The sequence below is a fragment of the Betta splendens genome, chromosome 13, assembly GCF_900634795.4.
Source record: "Betta splendens chromosome 13, fBetSpl5.4, whole genome shotgun sequence".
NCBI lineage: Eukaryota > Metazoa > Chordata > Actinopteri > Anabantiformes > Osphronemidae > Betta > Betta splendens.
Genome location: NC_040893.2, coordinates 13,455,930 through 13,478,281, shown reverse-complemented (window position 1 = coordinate 13,478,281; position 22,352 = coordinate 13,455,930). Strand labels below are relative to the sequence as shown.

Genomic DNA, 22,352 nt, shown 5'->3' with positions numbered 1-22,352 from the left:
GTTAGCAGTTTATTATCTCTTTAATCAAAAACTTTTGAATAAATAAGCTAAATCTAAGCTAAATTGTTTAAATTGTGTTTTTTTATTTTAAAATAGCTCTGATTAGATCAGCTTCACACACTTCACGAGCTTCTTGTTCAGTGGCTTGTCCTTTACTACAGCAACGCTCTTATTCACCTACTCTAGCGTTACTACTCTAAACGTCACATTGTCGATCCACCACCTGAACCAATCAAATCGAAGTTCAGGTGAGACCATGTCGTTTCCCGTCATGCCTTATGCCGCCTCATTCCTCTCGCGAGATCGTCTTTGCCTAATGAGGGATCTAAGTGCATGTCGGGGTCGGGGTCAGGTCGGACACCAAACTCACTGCACTGTTCACCAATCGGACCGAGCGGATCAAGTATGCACACAACTTACTCGTATCAAATGAACCTTACCCCTACCCACCGGAAAAAAGCTTTATTCCTTCATAATAATGGTTTAGGCCATTATACCACGGAATGAAAAATCAAAATTAATGGCACCGAAATTTAGCTTTCATTGCTGATAGGAATAGAATAATGCACGTGATTGCATAATGCACACTAATAAGAAAAAAAATGAAACAGGCATCCATTTAGCATCATTTGTACATCATTCTTATAGAATTATTTTGAAAGTTTGAACCGGAAGCCCTAAAATCATTTGTAATCAGCTTGACTTTCAAGTTTATCACATCCGTTGACGTACAGTACCCGACTCGGTGCTGTGGGGCTCTGTCATTACAACATGTGGCTTTGTATTTCGCGATCTTTAGCCTTTACTCTATAACTTCACATTATGCGAAAAGGCGAAATCACTGGTAATAGGCGCGTAATCGGCGTGTGGCGGCTGTTGTAGCTGCTTCACTTAGCTGTAGCTTAGCCCGATACAGTGACTTCTTTATTGGGACGTCAGCACTGTACATTCGGATAATAAGTTGCTTTCCTGCGGGTGACGGTTCGCTTCCACGTCCGGGCATGGAGGCGTTGGGGCTCGTCGGGACTCTGGAATGCTTTGCGGGCTTCGCAGCGTGCGGGCTTGTGTTTGCAGCCTATAAACTTGGTTTGCTCTACCAGTTGTTTCACAAGGTAAGTGTCACAAGCTCATCACTACCACCACGTCTCTGTGTCTCCCTGCGTTATTGGTGCTGGGCTGACACAGGTGAACGGCAACCTGTGCGCCATTAACGTATACTTTGACCTGCCTTGTGCTTTTCTAGCACAAAGGCTATCGCCTCTCCGCGGCTGTTATTGTGATAACACTAATCCCGCGAACGCATCATCATAACATGTGGCTGAGCTGCTGGGGAGACGAGAGCGCTGGGGTTTCAAGGGGCGAGATGCTGATAGCAGTTTATCTGTGCTTTCGAGTTCACAGAGGAGTTTATTCCACTCATGTTGTCCTCTAACTCCCCTCAGGCTGAGACCAGGAGCCCACGCCACGGCGGTGAGAGCGTGGCAGAGGTCCTGCGCGCCCACGGGGTCAAATACGTTTTCACCCTTGTTGGCGGACACATCTCGCCCATCCTGGTGGCCTGCGAGAAGGTGGGCATCCGCATTGTCGACACCAGACACGAGGCCACGGCTGTGTTCGCTGCAGACGCGGTGGCGAGGCTCTCAGGTACGCAGAATTATGCCCAAACAACAAACATGATCTAGATTTATGAGGCACAGTCACTCATTTTAACTTGTTACTAGCCAGTGTAGAACAGTGTTTTAAGGTGTGTCTTGGTAGAATGTCTTTGTACTGCAGAGACCTTGTCAAACAAAGGTGTAACTGACAGCACTGCTATTGTTGGATTATGTCTACATGTTTATGCTGCTTTAAGATGGTGAACCCCTTTGAATGGCCTACTGTAAATCACATGAGCATGTAGGATGTGTGCAATAGTTCATGAGGACTTATGGAAACACAGATATCGTGTTACGGGAACTGAATCATATGTTCCCGTATACAAAACGAATGATTGGATCGGAATCCAATTAATGTATTTATGCAGAAATGGTGAAAATTCTGAAAGGTTTACAAACTTTCAGATACTATGAGTACAAGCAGCCTAGTATAAAAGAGGTTCAGACCGAAATCCGTCAGCATCTTCTATAATGCATGGTGTGAGGAGACCATGTGTTTTTGAGGTGACAATGATTCAGGTTGTTTTTCCACCAGGCACTGTTGGTGTAGCAGCAGTGACTGCAGGCCCAGGCCTCACAAACGCAGTGACAGCTGTGAAGAATGCTCAGATGGCTGAGTCGCCACTGCTGCTTATTGGAGGAGCTGCTCCTACACTACTTCAGGTACAATGGAGTCAAATATATTAATAATTTGAGCAAGATGATTTGAGTTCCGACTAGCATCTTGCCTCTGTTAGGTTTAGTGTACAATTGGGTTTAATGTCTTATTCTGCACTTAACTGTTCTCAGCTCTAACACTCCAACAGCTAACAGCCCTATTTGTGTTACAGGGCAGAGGGGCTCTGCAAGACGTCGACCAGATGTGTCTCTTCAAGCCTTTATGTAAGTTCTGTGCCTCCATCAGAACTGTGAGGGAGATCGTGCCTACGGTGAGGAAGGCTCTGGCCATTGCCCAGTCAGGAACGCCTGGCCCTGTATTCATAGAGTTCCCCATCGATACCCTCTACCCCTACCACTTGGTGTCCAAAGAGTTTGAACCGAAAAACACCCCCAAAGGCCTGATGGGAAAAATTGTCTCATGGTAGGCTATCGGCACATTTTGTTGACACAGACCATGTGTTACAATGGTGATAAATGGAACACCAACATGGAACTGTGAAAATTACTGCATTTAGTTATGCTAGATGAATTCATGTACTGATTTACCCTTAGGTACCTCAAAAACCATCTCATCAACCTGTTTGCTGGAGCTTGGGAGACCAGAGACATGTCCCCGCTGCCTATTGACATCCCACAAGCAACAGACAATCAAGTAAGACATTTTTTTTCAATTACTTACTACTACTTATATCAAACAACCCTCCAGTTGTGTGCAGAATTAAGAAGTATCAAATAACTGTTTACATGTAGTTATTTTCTTTTAATAAAAAACAGATACAAAGATGCATAGAACTGGTCAGTCGAGCCAAGAAACCTGTTGTTATTCTTGGAAGCCAAGCAACGTTACCCCCAACGCCAGTCGATGACCTCAGGTCAGGGACTCTGCCTCGTGCTTCTCTTTTTTGTGTTTTTACGGTTATAATCGATTTCTAAAGTTTATTCCACAACTTTTTGTTACCCAAATATTACAAAACAATTAAGTTATAGTACATAAATTTCCCTTTGATATTCCCGGTTTATTAAGGTATAGTCTTGTTATTCATGTCACATAACCATGCTTATGTTGTTAATGTTTTCTTCTGCCTTACAGGAAGGCATTAGAGGACCTGGGCATCCCCTGCTTCCTTGGGGGCATGTCTCGTGGCATGCTGGGTAAAGACAGCCCCATCCACATTAGACAGAACCGACGAGATGCTCTCAAGGAGGCTGATTTGGTGATCTTAGCAGGTCAGTCCTGGACCTGCTGTAATTTTAAGCCTGAAAATCCTTGAGAAATGTCAGTACTGTGTATTGTGTTTATAGGTACTGTGTGTGACTTCCGCCTGAGCTATGGAAGAGTCCTCAACAGACGCAGTAAGATTATCGCGGTCAACAGGGATAAGACACAGCTGCTGAAAAACTCAGATATGTTCTGGAAACCAACTATAGCAATTCAGGGTATGTTTGCAAAATGCCATCATAAACCAGTATTAATGTGTTTTCACTCTAAGAAGTCTTCACTCACCAAATAATTTAACTAAAATTTAGAGTCATATTGTTCAAGAAGTACATTTATTTAAATGTTTACTGATCATTTTAGGTGACGCTGGTACATTCTTCTTGCGGCTCTCCAAAGGCCTGAAAGGCCATCGTTGTCCAGAGGAGTGGCCACAGAGTCTCAAAGCAGCAGATGTGACAAAAGAAAGGGCAAACAGGTGACAGTTCCTGGATACCTAACCTGCTTGTCACACCATGTGTAATGTGGATTTGTTTTAGAATAGTTTATTTTAAAAAACAAAACAACAATTTAATTAGTCAATGTTGCGTCAATGCAAAGCTGCACAATCGCATTATGCAAAAACCAGTATTTTCATTTCAGGGCTAAAGCCGATGAGAAGACAGAACATCACTTAAATCCTCTGAAGGTCCTCCACTGTGTGGATGAGCTGATGGCAGAGGACAGCATCATTGTTGCAGATGGGGGTGACTTTGTTGGAAGCGCTGCTCACATATTGAGACCTAGAGGCCCTTTGCAGTGGCTAGATCCAGGTTTGGGACCTCCACAAACAACAATTTTCTCATGAACAATTGGTTCACAAGCCAAACACTAGCTGTTTGGAAAATAATTTCAGCAACAATAAAATAATTAGTAACTGCTGCTCACCTTTGGTTCATTTTAATTTAGCAGTCCCATGACTATAACCTTTTTTTTCTGGTCCATGAAGGAGCCTTTGGGACGTTAGGAGTTGGAGGAGGATTTGCGTTGGGGGCAAAGCTGTGTCGGCCAGAAGCTGAGGTATTGTATTTATTGGTACACATGTTTTTAGCTTACTTATGAGTCTCTTTAAACTTTTTATTTTTGTCAGGTGTGGATAGTGTATGGTGATGGATCCTCAGGCTACTCCGTTGCAGAGTTCGATACATTCACTCGACACAAGGTAAAATTACTGACCTGCTACTGTACATTCTTCACTATATAAGCCATAAGAAAACATGTATGTGAGTTAGTATCACCTGCTCAATAACAGCTGGCCTTTTTAGCCACTAACCTAACTATCCATGCCAGAAGCTTTATTTCCTTTGATAATGTGCACAATTTACTTTTTATCCTAGACTCCAGTCATAGCTGTGGTGGGAAATGATGCATGTTGGAGTCAGATCTCCAGGGAGCAGGTTCCCATCCTTGGCAGCAATGTGGCGTGTGGCCTTGCATTTACAGGTATGTCTCCGGTGTAACGTGTGACTACTGTAATAGTTTGGAAAATGCGTGCAGATCCCAGCCACAAGTTTACATTTATGAGTATTATAAGTTACATTACCGACAGCGTAACCTAAAAATCCTTCTTGTTTTTGCAGATTACCATGTGGTAGCAGATGGTTATGGGGGTAAGGGCTACCTGTTAAAGCGTGAGGATGAGGACAGACTAAGTGACATCATCAAACAGGCCCAGAAGGAGACGCGTGAGGGAAAAGCTATACTTCTCAATGTCCTCATAGGAAAAACCAACTTCAGAGATGGCTCCATCTCTGTGTAGACCTGCTGTGTATTTAACAGTATATTATTCATCTTTTCAATAATAATGGTGAATGTATAAAGACATGTCCTACTTATTAATGTTCTGAGCTTTCTCATGAATGACCAACTGCAGTATGATCAATTACGCTCCTAAGATTAGTCAGAAATTATTCTGCTAATGCATCTGTAAACACTGGAGTCATGACTGCTAAAATGTTGTTCATACAGTAAGTCTAACCAAATTACACTAATTTTAATCCCATTACGTTTTGATCTGTCTGTGAGTTGAACTAAAACTTTAGTAATTGCTACTGTATCTAAAAAAGGGAAAAGCATAAAAGCTGTGTGTTAAAGGAAAAAAATCATGGATGAATTTGTCATTTGAATATTCTGTTAAAATCTAAAGTGCAACTATTGTAATTTGTAATTTCTACAATTTAACATCATTTTATGTTTGCAGTTTAATTGCAGACAGACTTGCATAGCCAATATGCCTTTCCTCCTGTTGTCTTGTAAATGCACACCTAAAATGTTTGAATGCTGACAAATGTCATGCCTTTTGGTGTTTGATTGAGGGTTTCTGACTTTTGCTTTGCTATATTTGTCAAAAATATGTTAAAATTCGTAGAGATTTTGTCTTGGTCTTGGTGGTTTATTTGAGATTGCCTAATGAAACGTGTTCTTCATGTTGGCAACAACGTACTGTAAATTGTGTGCTCAGACCATCTGCACTTATACTCATGACACTGACAGTGTCTGTAAATATTTTCACCCCACAGTTGTAAAATCTGGACTTGTGTTCTTTTTTAATTTAGTGGTAAGGCTGCACTGAGAAACAGCAGCTGTACAGCTGTGCCGAAATTTTCAATTTGTGAGTCACGAAGGGCTTTGACTTTTGCCTTAAATATACAGAGTGCAATTTCCCTTTTCACCAGCAGATGGCAGGCTAGCAGCGTTATTGTGTTGCACAGCCACGTCATCGGACCGTAATTTATAGGGGAGCTGAATATGTGCCAACGCATTTAACAAAAAGGCTGCTTCTGGCGTCAACTATACCTATCTACCTATACTATCTATTAACTTAAAAAAATTATAACTTAAAGTGAAATACTGTATAATAGATGTTAAAACTTTAAACATTAGTGTTTATTACATATATGTGTAGTGCAAATTGTATGGTAAGGTTTTAAACAGAAACACTGGTTATGGGGATTTTTTATTACATATTTACGTCTATACATGTCTTTTATGTTGCCATTATTAGAAATTTAACAGCAACGTGCTAGCGACACCAAAACAGACGTTTGTCACGTACTGTACAGCAAAGCACCGACTGGCTGCACTCTGGCGTCCTGCTCTGCTTGATGTTGCATTCACGTACTCTATGTAAATCCGAGTTTAACGAACATAAACACTTAAAACGCTTCGTTCTTGGGTGAAAAAAGAAAGAAGAATTGGTAAACCTGTGGGTGTATAAGCTACACTGTCAGCTCTTCAATATCCACAAGATTAAGATTTTTATTTAGTTTCACTGTAGGATAAAATTGAGAAGTTGCAAAAAGCTACACTGAAATGCCATTGTTTATAACTAGTTAAATACCACTTTGTCTATATTCATTTTTCAGAAACTGAAAATATTTGAATTTGTTTCTGTCAGAAATCAGGATTTGTTTTTCTGTCTTACTTGCTGCACGACACCCCTTCCTTCCTTAAAGTTCGTGAAGGCATCGTAAGACCCGGCGCACACCTCCACAGGCGGCGACTTCAACGAGCCCCTGCTAAAGTTTAACAGCAGTGGACGGTGGTGCAGCTGTTACATCAACGTGGTCCGGGCGAGGACGCGGCAATGGTGCTGTAGGTTCTAGCGGGCAGTGGCTACTCTGGCAGAACTTAGGCGGCACCGTTTGCCTTCCACGTCAACAGGTGGCCACCAACGGGCACGTGCCTCTTTAATTAACGTTCCTCGAACCTCGGAATGACGAGCAAAGCCCGGGCAGCTTTTAACAGCCGCAGACACGACGCTAACTAGCTTAGCTCGAAGCCACACACACATGTTAGCGTAACGGTTACTGTTGGGTTCGGCCGGTTTGCTGACACACGGCTCGCTGAGGTCGGTTCGAGGCGCTGGGGGTTAAACTTGTCAGGTAACCGCAGCAGAAAGCTCCCAGCTCCCAAGTCGAACCGATTTCCGGCTCGTGATCCTCCAGACCTGACACCCACTGGCTCTGGTTCTGAAGGAGTTCTGACCCATCAGAAATAAACACTGGGCATCTTTACCTGAGCTAACTTTAACAGGTGAGTAACAAATAGTCGGTTCAGCTTTAGTTTGTATGTAAATATGTTAATAATCCATAATGTAAATTGTCACTTAACAGTATAGACACAGTTAAATACTAAATGAGTTCAATACAAATGTGGCTTGTTTTTGGTTACAACTACCAGTAAATGCCACTTGCTTGTTTCCCAGAAACAACATCCTCAACGCTAGTGTGTGTTGTGTCTGTGTTACATCAGAGATGTTCTGGTTAATCATCACACAAGGTGTGTTGTCAGGAGGAAATCTACAATATTAAACATGTTGTGTACCTTGTTGCAACTAACGGAAAAGGAAGCTATGTCACATTTGCCATGGCACTGTTTTTACCTGTAATAAATGTTTGATTTCTTATCGTTTTATGATTCTAGTGTCATTGTTAGTGATAAGTGAATGGAGCCTTAGAGGCTCTAGCAGATGCTGATGATTATAATTATTTTTATTATTATTATAATAAGAGATTCAGAGATTTTACTGCTTTTACTATAGTAGAAGGGTATTTCTGAACATCTCCATATGTGTTGCAGGAGTTGAATGGCATCCGTTGTAGCAGTGAAAAGTGAGAAGCGACCTGCAGCTGATTCTCAGGATGCAGACTCAAATGCAAAAAAGCCCAGGTAGTTTCTGTTGTTGTTTAACTTCTATATTAAAAGCTTCAGTCACTTGGTTGTTTTATGGCAGGCTTAGTTTCAGACTTCATGCTTTTGTGAAATTGTCGGAGGGATGTGGGAAGCTGCTTCTTTGGAGCCATGTTCACTGAATCTCCGCCTGCTCCATAGGAAACTGCTGCCCAGTCTGAAGACCAAGCGAGCCCCCGAGCTTGTCCTGGTGATCGGCACAGGAGTGAGCTCTGCAGTGGCGCCCCAGGTCCCTGCACTCCGTTCGTGGAAGGGCCTCATCCAGGCTTTGCTTGATGCTGCCAATGATTTTGACCTCCTGGAGGAGGAGGAGAGCCGGCGTTTCCAGAAGCACATGCAGGAAGATAAGAATTTGGTGCATGTGGCCCATGACCTCATTCAAAAACTTTCCCCGGTAAGACTGTCTGATCCTTCTTTTTTTTTTTTTGGCTTCACTTTCCAAACCACCCTGTGCACACGTACAGTATGAACACATGGCAAACAGACTGCCAGTGCACTGTCCTCTCCTCTGCCAGGGACATTTTGTTTTAACTTCCATGTACTGAGATAAGACATCTTAGCCTTACTTTATTTAAACACCTAGTTAATGACATAAGACTTGCCTTTCGGACTTGTTCTTGGAAATGATTTTTGTTTACTGACTTTTTAGTCAATTTCTGTTTTGAATCAATAACTTACTGTGGAGCAGGATGTGATACTATTTGGATTTTCCTATAATGCAGTTGTCCCGTCGGACTGGTCTGGTCTGGAGCAGGGCTGGCAGATGGGAACCTTAATATGGTTTGCCTCCTGTGTTAGTCATGTCTCATCGCACCTTTGACATTGATAAAACACGCTTTGTTTCAGCTCTGTTGTCACAAAGGGAACAAGCAGCGCTTTTATGGCTTTATCCGTCATGTGTATTTCACTCCACAGAGGCGCATACACGGGTCCAGTTCTGTTGGCTACAGACACAGCAGGATCTAGCATGCTGAGGAGAAAAACAAGTATAGAATAATGTGAATCAGCAGCCCCTTCTTCCCAGGTTTCCTTTTCAGACAAATTACAGTGCAGCCCTCACAAATAACTTACAGTAAGTTACAGTAGGAGACATTAACATGTATCATTCACACATTCCATCTGCAAATATTTTCCTTGTTATACTTAAACACACATGTTGGGACCAGAACTGAGGAGATGCAGGTTTATGAGTCAGAGTAATTTGGGGAATATTCAACATGCCCTTTACTGAACAGAGGAAATTTATAACTCTATCAAAACTATTACAAATATGATGTAATATTGAAACACTTTCTAAAACTGAGGTTTACTGTATAAAGCTTAGGGAGACTTGGCCCAATACTGTTGGGGATGTGAGATTTTGACCCAGTTTTAATAAACCTGTGTATCAACAGGATTATAGAGGTCTGCTGTTGTACATTGTCAGGTAATGAGGTTAATCTTCGTTGTAAATTCTCTCACTGGCAAAAAAAGGATATTTGCTGATTTTGTTTATTTCTTCACATTACTAATTAAATACTATTTATGCTAATTGTTTCTATGTATCTTGTACAAATTTCTCTAATAGCTGTGTGCAATTAGGAATCTGTAATCATAAAAATATTATTATTATTTTTATTTTTATATTTTGGAGAGCAGTGGAGAGCAGTGCTGTTTACTTGCACTAAATGTGCTTATTACATAAGTGTCCAAGGACATAGTGATCAGGATGGCTGCTGTAGACACGAGACGAGGATAATGAGCTTCTTCCTGCGGAAAGAACTCCTGCTGTTTAACCCATTAGAGCTGTAATCTGTGAAGGCGAGCAGAGCAGTTCCCTGGGCTAGGATCACCTTGGTCACTGCCTCTACAGCACTATCCTCTGCTATTTTTAGCTGGCCAGCTCTCCCACCTTTCTTTTGTTCTCTGCTGAGTAACGTTAAGATTAAGTGTGTGTAGTCCCAGTTTAAAAACGGTCAGCTGTGTCGAGGTATAGGAAGTTCAGTGATGGGAATCAGATTAGTGATTACTGTTTAATATTGAACCGACTTTATCGCTAGTTTTTGAAAATTGACAGTCACTTACATCATTGCGACTTGGGGCTTTTAAGATGCGGGGTGGAAGGGGAGAAGAGCTGTCAATAACGAAAATGAAAAGGCACGAAGAAAACGTTAAACGCATTGTATCTTACTGTTTCTATTGAACGATGCAGCAATCATTGTCCAGTTCTTCATAAAACATATTATCCTGTGTTTCTTGTTTTTACAGAGGACAGGCAATGTGCGGTCCACATTCTTCAAAGACTGTCTATATGAGGTGTTTGATGACTTGGAGTGCAAAATGGAGCATGCAGGGAAACACCTACTACGCTCAGTGCTGCAGTTAATGGAGAGTGGCGCACTGGTCCTTACTACTAACTTCGACAACCTGTTAGAGATCTATGCAGCTCACCAGGGCACGAAGCTGGAGTCTTTGGACCTGACGGACGAGAAGAAGGTAAGTAGGTTCTCGTATTATATTATGGTATTACCCAAGCTTTTCTGCCCCAATCCGTCCCGTCAGCGTTTTCAACTGAGTGTAAAGGTCACTAAAACATGCACTTCATGTTAGGTCAGAATCAGCTTATAGGAGCTTTAAAACATTGCCAAATGTTTATTTCAGGTCGCATTTCACATAATCTGTCTCATCAAAATGCACGTAAACAAGCCCCTGATTTCTCGGGAGGAGGAAATTTGCAGGTATAACTCACTGCCTTTTCCTGAAGTTCCCTGTTGGTTGCGCTTAGAGAAAAATAGATAATACTCAGAGAAGGGAGAAAGGTTAAAGTTCTGGCCACTACTCAGCTCCTGTCAAATTTTATAGATTGAACAATATTTACTTTTCATTTAAAACAGAGGCTGTGAAAGAAGCATGTTTTTATCAGAAAACAAATCAATTTTTCTGAGAAAAACCCTCAAAATAGTAAATATTATTGTTTTAGTTGATTCAAAGTTGCCTTTAGTTTTAAAATACAATGAAAAGTTAGTGGATCAAGACTTGGTTGAGATGTCATCTGAGAGACCATTCTCTTGCCTGCCAGTCTAGGTATTTATGCCTTTTCTCCATCAAAGCTAATAGCCCCCAGTGCTGCTCAGTGATCTTACTCTGTCCAGCTCGAACTAGATTGAATGCAATGGACTGTTAAGTGTGTGCTTCTATATGCGTGTGTGTGTTTAGGTGTTGGAGTGGGCTCAGGAGAAACGGCGGTTAAGTGTTTTGCATATCCACGGGGTTTACACCAACCCTAGTGGTATTGTGCTGCACCCTGCTGGATACCAGAATGTGCTGAGGAACACTGAGGTTATGGTGAGCACTGAACATGTTCCCGATCTATGAATTGCATTTCGGTGTCTGCTGTGTTAAATAATGTAAATAATGACACAAACTACTGCTTGTTTCAACAGCGTGAGATCCAGAAGCTGTACGAGACCAAGTCATTTGTGTTCCTCGGCTGTGGACGCACGGTGGACGACACAACCTTCCAGGCCCTGTTCCTGGAGGCAGTCAAACACAAGTCAGACCTGGAACACTTCATGCTTGTGCGCCGCGAGGATGTGGGCGAGTTCAAGAAGCTCCGTGACAACATGCTGGACAAGGGGATAAAAGTCATCTCCTATGGAGACGAGTATGCTGACCTGCCAGAGTACTTTGAGAGACTGGCTAATGAGATCTGCAATCGTGAAGTGTCTACCAACACTTGGGGTGAGTAGAATGAAGGACACTCGGCTCATTTGTAAGCCTACTCGTTGTGCTCTGATCAGGGTTATGCAGTCAGGAACTATTGCTTTGTGGCTCCATTGACCAGTCACACAGTTTAATGTTTAAATGTGTACAGTAGTTCACATGAAAACTAACCTGCAAAAAGTAGCGTTTTATAATTTTCTTATCTCCACAGGGTCTCCTTCACAAAGCGTGGAGGAACAGCAGAATGGTTTTACCTCACAGAAGAGCCTCCTTCAAGGTTAGAACTGAAGGCTTCTGTGATCTCAGAGTGGTCATTCAATAAAGACGTTTCCACAGTAAAGCCCTGTCCAAGACTCCCAGCTCTGTACGTCATGCTGGCAGAACTTCCATATCCACCCTGAACTTGAATATGGAAGAATGTTGATTCTTTTACACAAAGATACAACTCACTGGAGTGTTGTATGTAAGACAAGTCAGCCAGTGGCAAATTGAGGTAACCTGAAAAGGACTACCCAAACTCCCAACTCTGCCTGAACTGCATTCAGATTTTGCTTAAAATCTCAAACTTTTGGAATCTGAATGCCACTTGTGTTTGACATGACAGAAAGCACAGATCTGAGTCCACTGAGAGAAGCTGACTGTGCTTCTTAGATTTGGATATAAATATGCAGTTTTAACTGCACAGCCTTGACCTGCCTGTAAATAGAAGCTATAGTTGAACGCTCTAACGCACATCACATGCTCTTAATTATAAAATCATTTTTAAAAAGGTATTGTATTAATGTGTTAGTCTTATCTGTCATCCTCACCCTGAAACCAGAAAACTGTTTTGCACATGTCTGGATGGGGATCAGAAATAGCGGACGGTTCTCCAAGTCTTGAGTTTTACTTGGTTTTGCCAACATATTCATGTGAAGACTCTGAGCTCAGTTGTAAATTCAGATGTTTCCATAGCAGCGTGACTCCCTGCTTGTAGCAAACACTGTCATTTACGTGCTGAAAGGAAAAAGAAAATAACTTTGTAAACCTTTTTGTATTTTTGAATACTTGCATGTGTTTCTCATCTAGTATTTAAAAGCTCTATTTTCAAAATAAAGCCTTGGTATCTCTCTTGTCCCGTCATGTTTTTGTTTCTAATGATGACCAGTTTGGGTTTATATTCCATGACACGTGACAGAACAAGTTTCATATTACAAGCTGTCATAGCATATAGTAGCTTTATTTAAAAATGTTTACATTCTCATAAATTAGGTTAAATCTTCTGTAGTACTTTAATTCCTCCCATATTGCACTGACATATTAAAAGCAACTGAGATGTTCAACACTTATTTCCATTTATAAGGGATGGGTTAATCAAAGTGGAAAGCGCAAATAAAGGTCCACAGACCTGTGACTGACAATGTGTGGCCTGGAATCTGCATTTAAATGGACCTGATGAAATCTCCCTTCCACTTTTCATAGTTTACAACTAAGGGATTAAAGTTTGAGAATTATGTAGTTAAACAGGGAGAGTTTAATGTTAGATTAGCATTAAGCAGGTCACTAGGAACCTCTGGGCAATCACGTATATAAAACTGTTCTGTTAATTTATTGCCCTGTTTAACAGAGGATTTGCTGCGACTGAGCCTCGTCTTTATTTGTCATTTATTTATCAATATCCGACAGAAGAACAACAGCTAATCTGACAAGTGCTGAGAATCACGATCTACGATTGACTGTAAACTGACTGAAACTCCTTCTGAATCAGAGGAGTGGTTTGAACTGCCATGGGACATGGATATCCACAGGGAAAGGGCGAAGCCAAAAGACAGGAGACAGACAGGCACTGTGGTCACTAAGCTTTCCTCTCACAACCTGATTTCATTAACACATAAAGGGGAAAACTGACTGACAGCATGCCAGATGGGAAGTTTTTTGTAAGTCTTATCTGTATAAATCCGTAAAGGGATGACCTTTACAGCCAAGGTCCATTTAGTCAGCTAAAATGTCCTTTGGGTGAGACTCCACTGTTTCAAAACTAAGGCTGATTTGAGGTACTCTTCTTGGCCCAGAAGCTTCTAAATGAAAGACAGGCTCCTCTGGCTTCAGCAGACGGCGTTCTGTCTGTCAAACTGCACACGCATCCTATACAGGAAGAAGAAAATCCTGTGCAAGACTTGAGTTCTTCATTTGGTAAAAGAAAGAAAAAAAAGTAGAGGGCAGGTCAGGAGGACAAGGAACGCAGGCTAGCGGGGCTGGAACATCTCACGGCAGCATGGCGAAAACTACTGTTGGCTGGGTTTGCAACGATGAATAAACAGCAGAACATGCAGCCACTTAAGCCTTCATCAAGGCGCTGACCACAGCACGGGCATTGAGGCTGCGCAGGTCGTTGTAGGTCTGCCCTGTGCCCACAAACACAATAGGCTGACCCGTGATGTACGTCATGGAGATGGCAGCACCAACCTAAACCAAACAAAGGGGACGATATGTCAGTGGTGCCTCAATTATTTCACACAAATGAGTCAACCATCACAAGATTCTAAAGCCACACAAACAACCACGGCCAGGTTGGAATGTAGGAGTGAATACAGATTTAAATACCTTGTCATCAATAGTGTCAAACTTTGTAAGAACAATTCCATCAATGAGGCGAGGTTTATCAGACATGGAGTGATCCGCCAAGGCCTGATTGAACTTCACCTGAGGACACAAGCAAGGGAAAAGGGGATGAGTCAGTGGAAAACTGATTACAACAGAATTAATATGTACGACACCAGCTTTTCCACCTCCCTGTGTACAAAGTGGAGAGGAGAGGAAAAAAAGATCTTTTTAAACACTAGGGCTGTTTAAGTGGACAGGAAATAAGCAACACTGACCCCTGTCTGAGAGTCTAAGAGTAACAAGTACCAATTTACACCTACAGCATTTCTGATTAGTTCTTTATCTCTTGACAAAGTATGATCCCATTTGGAGGCAAGTCCCCAAAAATTATGCTAATTACTTAGAACAATTAGATGGTCACGTCACCACGTGTCTTACCAGCTGGTCAACAGCTTCATTGCCCACCAAAGCCTCTCCAACAAACAGCACTAAATCCGGCATGTTGACTGCAATAAGTTTGGCCAGGGCTGTCATTAGGGGGGCGTTGTCCTGCATACGCCCAGCAGTGTCCACCAGCACCACATCAAAGCCTTGGTTACGGGCTGCAGAGATAAAACACAGGAGATATAGGTCTTTACCATAATGATAATAATAAGGATTAATGAAAAGGGAAACACTGTCAACCCAAAGCTCTATATACTCTTGGATGAATAACCTTCACATTCTAATCGTTTACCATAAGCAATGGCCTCCATAGCGATTCCAGCTGCATCCTTCCCGTAGCCCTTCTCATAGAGCTGGACTACCGGTCGCCCTCTGTGCTGCTCAGGGGGATGTAGAGAGTTAAGGCGACGCTGATGAGTGCGGAGCTGCTCCACTGCCCCAGCACGAAACGTGTCACAGGCTGCAATCAGCACTGTGAAACCGTTCTCTATCAGCCAGAATGAGATCTGGGCCAGAAGAGACAGAGAACTGATTCAAACAACCACATCTTCAAAAATGGATTCAGAGCTGAACAAATGCCTAATTTATGCTAATACAATGGGTAAATGGAAACTCCTGTCATCCAGTGTCTCACCTTGGCCAAATTGGTGGACTTTCCAACCCCATTGACACCACAAAACGTGATGACAAAGGGCCTTCGCTGGCTCTGAGCCTCCATGACATCTCTCAGAATATCCACTCTACGTTTGGGCTGCAGGATCTGCACCAGTGAGTCCTGCAGGGCCTGCTTCACTGTTGAGGTCACAGCTGAAAGCACCCGGCAAAAAGACGTCAGTGAGTTCCTCATGCGGGAACTCAAAGCATACTCGCAAAACATATGTTGTAACGTTGAGTCAGTGTTTCTTAACCTGGGTTCGAACTCTAGGGGTTTGATGAGTCAGTCACAATCCAGAGTCATATGATTCATGATCACACGTTATGCTTGAGATCACTGACTGCAGATGATCCCGCTTAATACAATAGTTTTGGGGTCTGTACGATCTACGATATCGTACAGTCAATATACAATATTCTCGACGCTGCTGTTCACCATGTTTTGATTTTGCTTGGTTGACGCACACGTCACCAGAACTGTTATTACACGTAGCTGATGATCTGCATGTGTTTGTTTGCACAGTTGCATTGTTCATCCAGTATCGCGACAAGAGTGAAAATAAGCAGAGACTGGAGAATAAACCAAGCAGCTTTTATCGGCCTGTCTGTGAGTTGAACGCTATGTTTCAGGGACGGATTCAACCTGTTGAATGAGGCCCAATCCTTTTGCTGCTGCTGTGGTGTTTATGGTGTCGGACATTATAGTGTTAAAAAACATGTAAAAGAAAACAATAAATTTTCAGTATTATTGTAGCCGGATGGAAGTTAGGTCATAAGTTAATTATTGGAATACATAAGGTAAAAAATTAAAACCATTTCAATGTGGCAGTATTACAAAAGGTTACGTCTGTGAAAAATTCTGTTCATGTACTGCATTGGTTTTGTTCCTTGAACACTGTGATGTTAATGCACGATTAATTTCATGAACCAGTAAAACATATATGTCTTGAATTTTAAAAAAATCATATTTTCTTTATCAATAAAAGAAGGGTTAGGTGAATGTGCATTTGAAACTGGTAGGGTTCAGTACCTCCAACAAGGTTAAGAGCCACTGCATTAAATCAAATGATTCTAATGTACTTACTGGTGAATGTGCCCATGACTTTGCCCTCCAGTTTTTTGGCTACAGAGTCACAGAGCTGGGAGGCAATGTCGGCTGCTACATTCTTAGCTGTGGAATGATACAGAACATAAAAGTGAGTCCTTAACATAACTTAACTTTATTAACTTATTATTAAACTTATTTTCAAAAACTCATGCAACGTCTTACCAATGAGGTGATCCCTCATCTTGTCCAGGGCTGATTCCATGTCATCCCGGGTCAGGCTCTTGGAGCCCACCAGGCCCTTCAGCATTCCAAACATCCCCCCAAAGCTGCTGCCCTTTTTGGAGCTGAAAAGGACGAACAGAGCCAGGGACGTCTTTACAGCGCAATTTACATCTGCAAACGTTTTAAAAATCTTCATCAAACAAGCAAAAACCAAATAACACTTTCTGACCCTGGTTTGGGTATTTCACCAGCAACCACTTTCTCTTCTTCCTCTTCCATGTCTTCTTCCTCACTGGAATCGTAATCCACAGGCAGCAGGTCTCCCTCCATTGATCTTAACTGTATTCCCTGAAGCAGTCAGGACATTGAGAACTTTCTATCACACTCCTGATTTCAGGAAGTTATGCAACTAATGAAGACGTTGCCGACACTCTTTATATGTACATTTGAGGGTCAAGATGTACATACTTCAGTTTGTGCTTCCTGGTTCTGTTCACCACCATTGGTGGAGCCATCACCATTCCTCTCACTGTAGTCCAGGTCCTTGGTGCTGCTACCACCCATGTCCCAAACCCGCATTTGTTTTCCTCTTGGTTTTTGACTTGGCTTTGGGGACTTACTACAAGATTATCCAAAATATATGCAGCATTTTTTTAATAATAGTAAAAATATGCATCTTAAGTACTGGTATTGCACATACTAGCACACCAAAAATGCTCTCTCTCTCTTTAAAATGTTGAATTATTATCAATTTTTCTACATAATCACTGTAGCAATGTATATGCTGTGGCAGTTGTAGAATGCCCATGTAATATTAGCTTATATTATATTTATACCACAGATTTACTCTTACCTGTTTTTTTCTGTAGGTCCCACGCGCCTGCGAAAAAATTCCTCTCTCTTCTTCTGCATGGCCTCCTCAGGAGTCAATCCCTGGTTACCATTCTCAACCATCTTCTGCCCAGATGACGAAGTCCTACCTTGGTCACCTTTCACAGGCTCAGCTGGAAAAGATTACTGTTACAGTAGCCATTTAGAAAAAAAAAGATTTCAGCACAATCACTTGAGCAACCCATACCATCCTTTTTGGTATTTTTTGTCTTCTTGCCACCCTGTTCTTTGCCTTTGTCGCCACCTTTTGTCTCAATCATTGACTTCACAGTTTTTTGGGATTTCTCTGACTCTTTAAAGGACCTCATGGTGACAGGGCTCCGAGCTTTGCCGCTCTCCTCCGCCTCTCTTGTGGTAAACATTTGGCATATGTCAACACAAACATGAGATAGGTTGTGGTTAGTGAAGCATGCTTGCTTTTTTGGTAAGAAGAAATTTGATTTTCTGGGCCTCCTTAAACACTCATTCCTTCTTCCATAAGTAAATTCTCTTTACCGAAGTAGTATCTTGAAGTCATCCTCAAATTCAAAGTTGTTGTTCAGCAGCTTCAAAGCTCCCTTTTTGTCAAGCTCATTTTTATAACGATCCCTGAAATGAAGCTGCACATCATCTATGAACTTGTCCACATACGTCAGCGTCAGGATCTTTTGAAAACCCACCTAGTGACAGAAAGAGAGGAGCAATGAGCACCAACATTGAAGAAATCAAAACAGGTGCTCACATATTTGTAGATCAGTGGTTGACTTTTTTCAATTGAGTTACTTACCACAAATATCAACTCAAACTCATTGTCGAGCTTGTATTTAAGACTGAGGGACTCATGAGTAAACGAATTGTTTCCACTTCGCTCCTGTAACATCACAAACCACGTTGACGTGAACAGAAACTAGCGTTAGGGCAAAACACAGTAACCTGATTTTTCTTCTTAACAATGTTATTGTGGAAAGAATAACATAAAGCCAATCAAATCTCAACTTGCGCCGCATAACACAGTCATTTTACTTTACGTTATAATACACACCTGCTACACCAACGTTACGCAGTAACTTAGCATTTGCTACCTATTAGCACTAGCATCATAGCTGTCTGAGCCACAAGGAGATTTACATAAAAACATAAATTCTGTCATTAAGTCTTACCTGAAGAATCACGGAGCGGATCAAAGCGTTGACAGGTCCTGTGAAGGATTCAGTTACCCCGGCTCCCTGAAAACACCACAACACTATCCCTCCTTTGCTGAAGATGGTGAAGAAATCTAGCATCTTGCCACCACGTATCTAAATTAAACACACAAAAGAGTAAGACCAAAGTCCAGTGATATAGAAATAGTCCCGCCAACATTTAAATTAACAGCTGACAATATTTAAACAACCTAATCTTACCAGATAATACTTAAACAGATAATAAATCTCCACGAGTAAAATCCACCACCAGTGCAAAACTGTTTTAGACACGTCAGATGCTGAATGCGGAAGTGACGCGTTTTCCGGTTTCTCGACGCATGCGCGGTTGCAGTGCGAAGTCTAACGAGGCGAAGTTTCACCACTTCAATAAAGTTTAACTCGTATTTCCTCTTCTTGTAAAAATTTAACTCGCATTTCTTGACCCAAACCTATAGTGAAAACACTGTATGACTCTGTATGTAAATATCTGCCGAACATTAAACTACATTCAGTAACAGCAAGTAGGCACTTAAAATTATTATTATTATTATTATTATTATTATTATTATTATTATTATTATTATTATTATTATTATTATTATTATTATTATTATTATTATTATTACTGAATAACTTAATAGCTGCATAAATGCATTTCTGCAAACTTTTTCCAGTCAATAGCATGTAGGATCTACAACCCTGTGAGTAGCATACTTTTATTTTGGATTTCATTGTTACGTCAGTGATAGGGTGCTAGGTTTTTTAAATAAACCTTGGATGCTACCTCTACATAATGCTGGAACCAAGTTTTCTTACAGGCTTTATAACTGGAAGTGGGAAGTACAGTAGGTGCTCAGCAGGCGTGCCTTCTGGGAAGAACTATAAACAGCTCATTACGACATAATGTTTTAGATTTACAGCCTGTATGACATGAATGAAGTTCATTTTCTTTAGCATTTGGTTATAAAAAAAACAAAAAAAAAACAGCTATCCATACAATGCAAGGTTTGCTGATAAAAGACTTTAACTGTAACACATACAGTATGACTCACAAATGCAATAGATAGAGTTTGTTCATGTGCGTTTAAATAACATTTTTACTATTTTCTCAATGATGCATGAAACACATTTGCATTTAAAATTTGACTACATATATTGAGACTATTCAGCAGTTGCTAACTTCCTCTTTTTTAGGATGTTGGTGACACTCGATAAAGTTTTCCCTTTGTTACATTTGGTTTCTGTCACTGGTTGAAGTTACTGAGCTGCTGAGTATATGGAGCAGAGAAAGTCGTTATAAAAAATGAAAGCAGTAACTTTTAGTCTACTTACCAGGGAAATTTTGGCAAGGAAAAAGAAGAAGACGTGATCATGCTAACATGAATGGTAAGTTACAGCTTCAGTCATCGGCGTTTCATACTTAGTCATACTTAGTACTGTATATACTGTACAGCATATGTACGGAACTGCTTAATTTTGCACTCACTGCAGTTGGGGCTGTGGTAAATCATTACACTGTTGTGGTTTTGATTCAGGTTGGTTCCAAAAGCTCATGAAACCAAGAGTATCTCTATCGACACGACCTGAACACAAGGATACAGATGCCAGTGTATCACCAATACGTTCCTTTACATCCTCATGCAGTTCTTCATCGTCATCATCACGCACATCACCAGAAATAAAACCCAATAAAACCCACAGATCCAAACCGACGCCACCCGCTCTGAACTCACCGCAGAGATGGAAGCGAAAATATGACTTGCTCGTGTGCCACAGCTGTGCCGACAGCGACACCGAGGAGGCCACGCGCCTGGTGTCCTTCCTGGAGGATTCGCCCCGCGGCCTCAGGTGCTTCTTATGGCAGCGGGACGTCTGCGTGGGCGCTGCCGTCTTCACAGAATTCTGCCAGGCCGTGCAGGACAGCCACCTACAGGCGCTGCTCATCACTCCGAGCTTCCTGCGGGACGAGCTGTGCAGGTATATGATGCACCAGACTCTGGCAGAAGGGCCCATGTCCAACCGACTGATCCCCCTGGTTCACAACCTGTCACACTCTGAGTACCCGCAGGAGCTGAGGTTCTGCTTCTACATCGACCTAAGCGCCAACACTGACCGAGGCTATACGCGAATCAACCAGACTGTCATCCAGTGTGAGTACCAGACTATAACATTTGTTGTTTCAGCTCCAATCAATGAATTAGGTGTCATTAAAATTCATATCCAGTATCTGTATTTGTTTGCATTAACAACTTCCCTGTTTCTTCTTTCTTCAGACCTGGAAGACCTAGTTAAAAATGAGAAGGGAGAAGACAATAATGTGGATAGTTCTTGCAATAAATCGAGTGAGGAAGTCAACTCACAAAAGGACGCTCTGTGCGATGATGGAAGTGCCACAGAAGGCAATTAAAAGTGGTGTTTGATAACAATAAACCACTGTGATAAAGGTGTAATGGGACAAAAACGCTGCTGCTAGTAATACATTTATTATATGAAGTCCTTATCATATGCTATGTTAAATTATACATCTTACCGTTTTTTTTCTGATTGAACACTTTATGTGTTGTAAGGGTGTCGATGTCAATGCCCAGTAAATCATTTAGTGTCATATCTAATTTGTGGCTGTGACTGTAAATTAACCCAGAGTACAGGCATTTATACTTAACATTTTATAACCTACCATCAAAGTGCAGGCCAATATTTAGGTTTGCAGCAAAGAAATCTGTCATTACGTTATTAAGAATGAGCCCGTGGTTAAACACTAGGTGGTGCCTTTTATACACTTATAGTAATTCTTTGTCACGTCTGCATGTGTGACTGTGGAAGAGTGAAAGTAAAAAGGGGAATACCCACTGCCTGAAGGCAGCAGCTTGACCCTAACAGCACAGCAAATGCTATTTTTAATGCAACTTTACACTGTTTGTAAAAGCACAGGAAGATGTCACCGCACCGGCTTCTGAGTGGGTTTATCTCAGCTGAAAGACGCCTCAACACGTTGGGGAATCGGTAAGAACATCCTTCCCCTCACACCCGGAGGGGAAAAAACCCTGAGCTCTTTGTGGAGTAGAAATCCTTGGCTGCACGTCCCCCTGTTAATCAGCGTAGTTGGCAGAGCTCGGTTTCTGATAACTGGCATTTCACTACTCAGTGAATAATCGGCTATTTATTGGATCAACTGGAGCATAAAATTGTGATCCTATAGTTTTTTTTACTTTTACAGGCAAGGCCTTTTTTTGGTCACCATCTGCCTCCATGAAGTGCTACATGTTCTCCCTTTCTGACATTTATTAACGCTGTGGCCCTCCCACTTCTCTATCCCCCTAAACGACCCCAGATATTTCAGGGACACAATTAAAGACTCTTGATAATCGCCTCTTTAATGGCAA

At 41.7% G+C, this 22,352-nt stretch overlaps 4 protein-coding genes across 5 annotated transcripts; 3 read left to right on the top strand and 1 right to left on the bottom strand.

Moving 5' to 3' along the window:
* Positions 1 to 48: 48 nt before the first annotated feature.
* Positions 49 to 5,944, top strand: ilvbl (ilvB (bacterial acetolactate synthase)-like). The gene is made up of 14 exons (XM_055513811.1): positions 49 to 1,112; positions 1,443 to 1,644; positions 2,191 to 2,318; positions 2,486 to 2,736; positions 2,868 to 2,967; positions 3,090 to 3,187; positions 3,406 to 3,542; positions 3,618 to 3,752; positions 3,895 to 4,009; positions 4,174 to 4,343; positions 4,520 to 4,590; positions 4,661 to 4,732; positions 4,908 to 5,013; positions 5,151 to 5,944. Exons 1-14 carry the CDS (start codon positions 1,002 to 1,004, stop codon positions 5,327 to 5,329), a joined length of 1,875 nt encoding a protein of 624 aa, XP_055369786.1. The 5' UTR covers positions 49 to 1,001; the 3' UTR covers positions 5,330 to 5,944.
* A 1,100-nt stretch (positions 5,945 to 7,044) lies between these two features.
* fam118b (family with sequence similarity 118 member B) lies at positions 7,045 to 13,074 on the top strand. The gene is made up of 7 exons (XM_029171650.3): positions 7,045 to 7,605; positions 8,152 to 8,241; positions 8,404 to 8,656; positions 10,510 to 10,737; positions 11,458 to 11,586; positions 11,685 to 11,982; positions 12,176 to 13,074. The coding sequence occupies exons 2-7, from the start codon at positions 8,159 to 8,161 to the stop codon at positions 12,244 to 12,246; spliced, it is 1,062 nt and encodes a 353-aa protein (XP_029027483.1). The 5' UTR covers positions 7,045 to 7,605; positions 8,152 to 8,158; the 3' UTR covers positions 12,247 to 13,074.
* Positions 13,075 to 13,164: 90 nt separating this feature from the next.
* srpra (SRP receptor subunit alpha) lies at positions 13,165 to 19,339 on the bottom strand. The gene is made up of 15 exons (XM_029171649.2): positions 19,189 to 19,339; positions 18,946 to 19,083; positions 18,573 to 18,656; positions 18,302 to 18,465; positions 17,994 to 18,154; positions 17,769 to 17,919; positions 17,384 to 17,534; positions 17,145 to 17,263; positions 16,916 to 17,037; positions 16,730 to 16,816; positions 15,626 to 15,798; positions 15,284 to 15,497; positions 14,986 to 15,149; positions 14,548 to 14,646; positions 13,165 to 14,409 (listed from the first exon to the last, which is right to left on the bottom strand). Exons 2-15 carry the CDS (start codon positions 19,066 to 19,068, stop codon positions 14,281 to 14,283), a joined length of 1,941 nt encoding a protein of 646 aa, XP_029027482.1. The 5' UTR covers positions 19,069 to 19,083; positions 19,189 to 19,339; the 3' UTR covers positions 13,165 to 14,280.
* Positions 19,340 to 19,518: 179 nt separating this feature from the next.
* On the top strand, positions 19,519 to 21,720 carry tirap (toll-interleukin 1 receptor (TIR) domain containing adaptor protein). 2 transcript variants are annotated; one of them, XM_029170821.3, is made up of 3 exons: positions 19,525 to 20,355; positions 20,505 to 21,119; positions 21,243 to 21,720. In XM_029170821.3, exons 1-3 carry the CDS (start codon positions 20,349 to 20,351, stop codon positions 21,374 to 21,376), a joined length of 756 nt encoding a protein of 251 aa, XP_029026654.1. In that variant the 5' UTR covers positions 19,525 to 20,348; the 3' UTR covers positions 21,377 to 21,720. The 2 variants fall into 2 exon arrangements, with proteins under 2 accessions (XP_055369791.1, XP_029026654.1); XM_055513816.1 differs by having other exon boundaries at positions 19,519 to 20,355; positions 20,505 to 21,720.
* Positions 21,721 to 22,352: the final 632 nt, after the last annotated feature.